The sequence below is a fragment of the Sinocyclocheilus grahami genome, unplaced genomic scaffold (genome assembly GCF_001515645.1).
Source record: "Sinocyclocheilus grahami isolate Dianchi unplaced genomic scaffold, SAMN03320097.WGS_v1.1 scaffold4133.1, whole genome shotgun sequence".
In the NCBI taxonomy this organism is placed as follows: Eukaryota; Metazoa; Chordata; class Actinopteri; order Cypriniformes; family Cyprinidae; genus Sinocyclocheilus; species Sinocyclocheilus grahami.
In genome coordinates this window covers 16033-16606 of record NW_015509129.1, presented here as the reverse complement: position 1 = coordinate 16606, position 574 = coordinate 16033, and the positions used below count along the sequence as shown (strand labels likewise).

Sequence of the window (574 nt, the reverse complement as noted above, 5' to 3'; positions counted from 1 at the left end):
AAGTATACTACAGTATTTATTACAGTTTATCAGTTCACTATACAGCATGCTGTAGCAATCATTAACAATGTGTTGTAAATTCTATAATATATACAGTATAATACACTTTACTATAGTATGGGTTCAAAACACTAAAGTATTTAGTTACTATAAATTACTACAGTATTTTTTCATGTGGGTTGACTTCTCCATAGTATAGAAAAAAAATATGATGGAAGTCAGTAGCTAGCTACCAGCAACTGCTTTGTCAACCATCATCATTCTTCAAAATAGCTTCTTTTCTGTTTAGCGGAAGAAAAAAAATGAATACAGAATTGGAACAAATGAACAAAAAAAAATGAACTGTCGCTTTAAGGTTCATTTATGTTTAAGAAACTCACTTGCGGATAAACACCGGTTTTAACCGAGGCTCAGTTTCATCCTCGCTGTCCGTGTATTCCTCGTACTCTGACTCTGATTCAGAGTCATCCCCAGACTTCCCCCCCTCCTCCTCCACCTCCACCACCTCCATGAGCTCCATTTCCTCGGTCTTCCTCTCTTGCGCACGCTGACGCATCATTGCTCTCCTCCTCTC

The 574-nt window shown here is 38.0% G+C and overlaps 1 protein-coding gene across 1 annotated transcript in view; it reads right to left on the bottom strand.

The window, feature by feature from the left end:
- Window positions 1-376: 376 nt before the first annotated feature.
- LOC107576671 (microfibrillar-associated protein 1-like) overlaps window positions 377-574 on the bottom strand; it is a gene marked incomplete at its 5' end in the record, with an annotated part of 689 nt that continues 491 nt past the window's right edge. Inside the window, one exon of the mRNA XM_016262813.1 lies at window positions 377-571. Within this exon, the coding sequence (XP_016118299.1) occupies window positions 377-571 (195 nt within the window). The remainder of the gene's footprint in view (window positions 572-574) is intronic.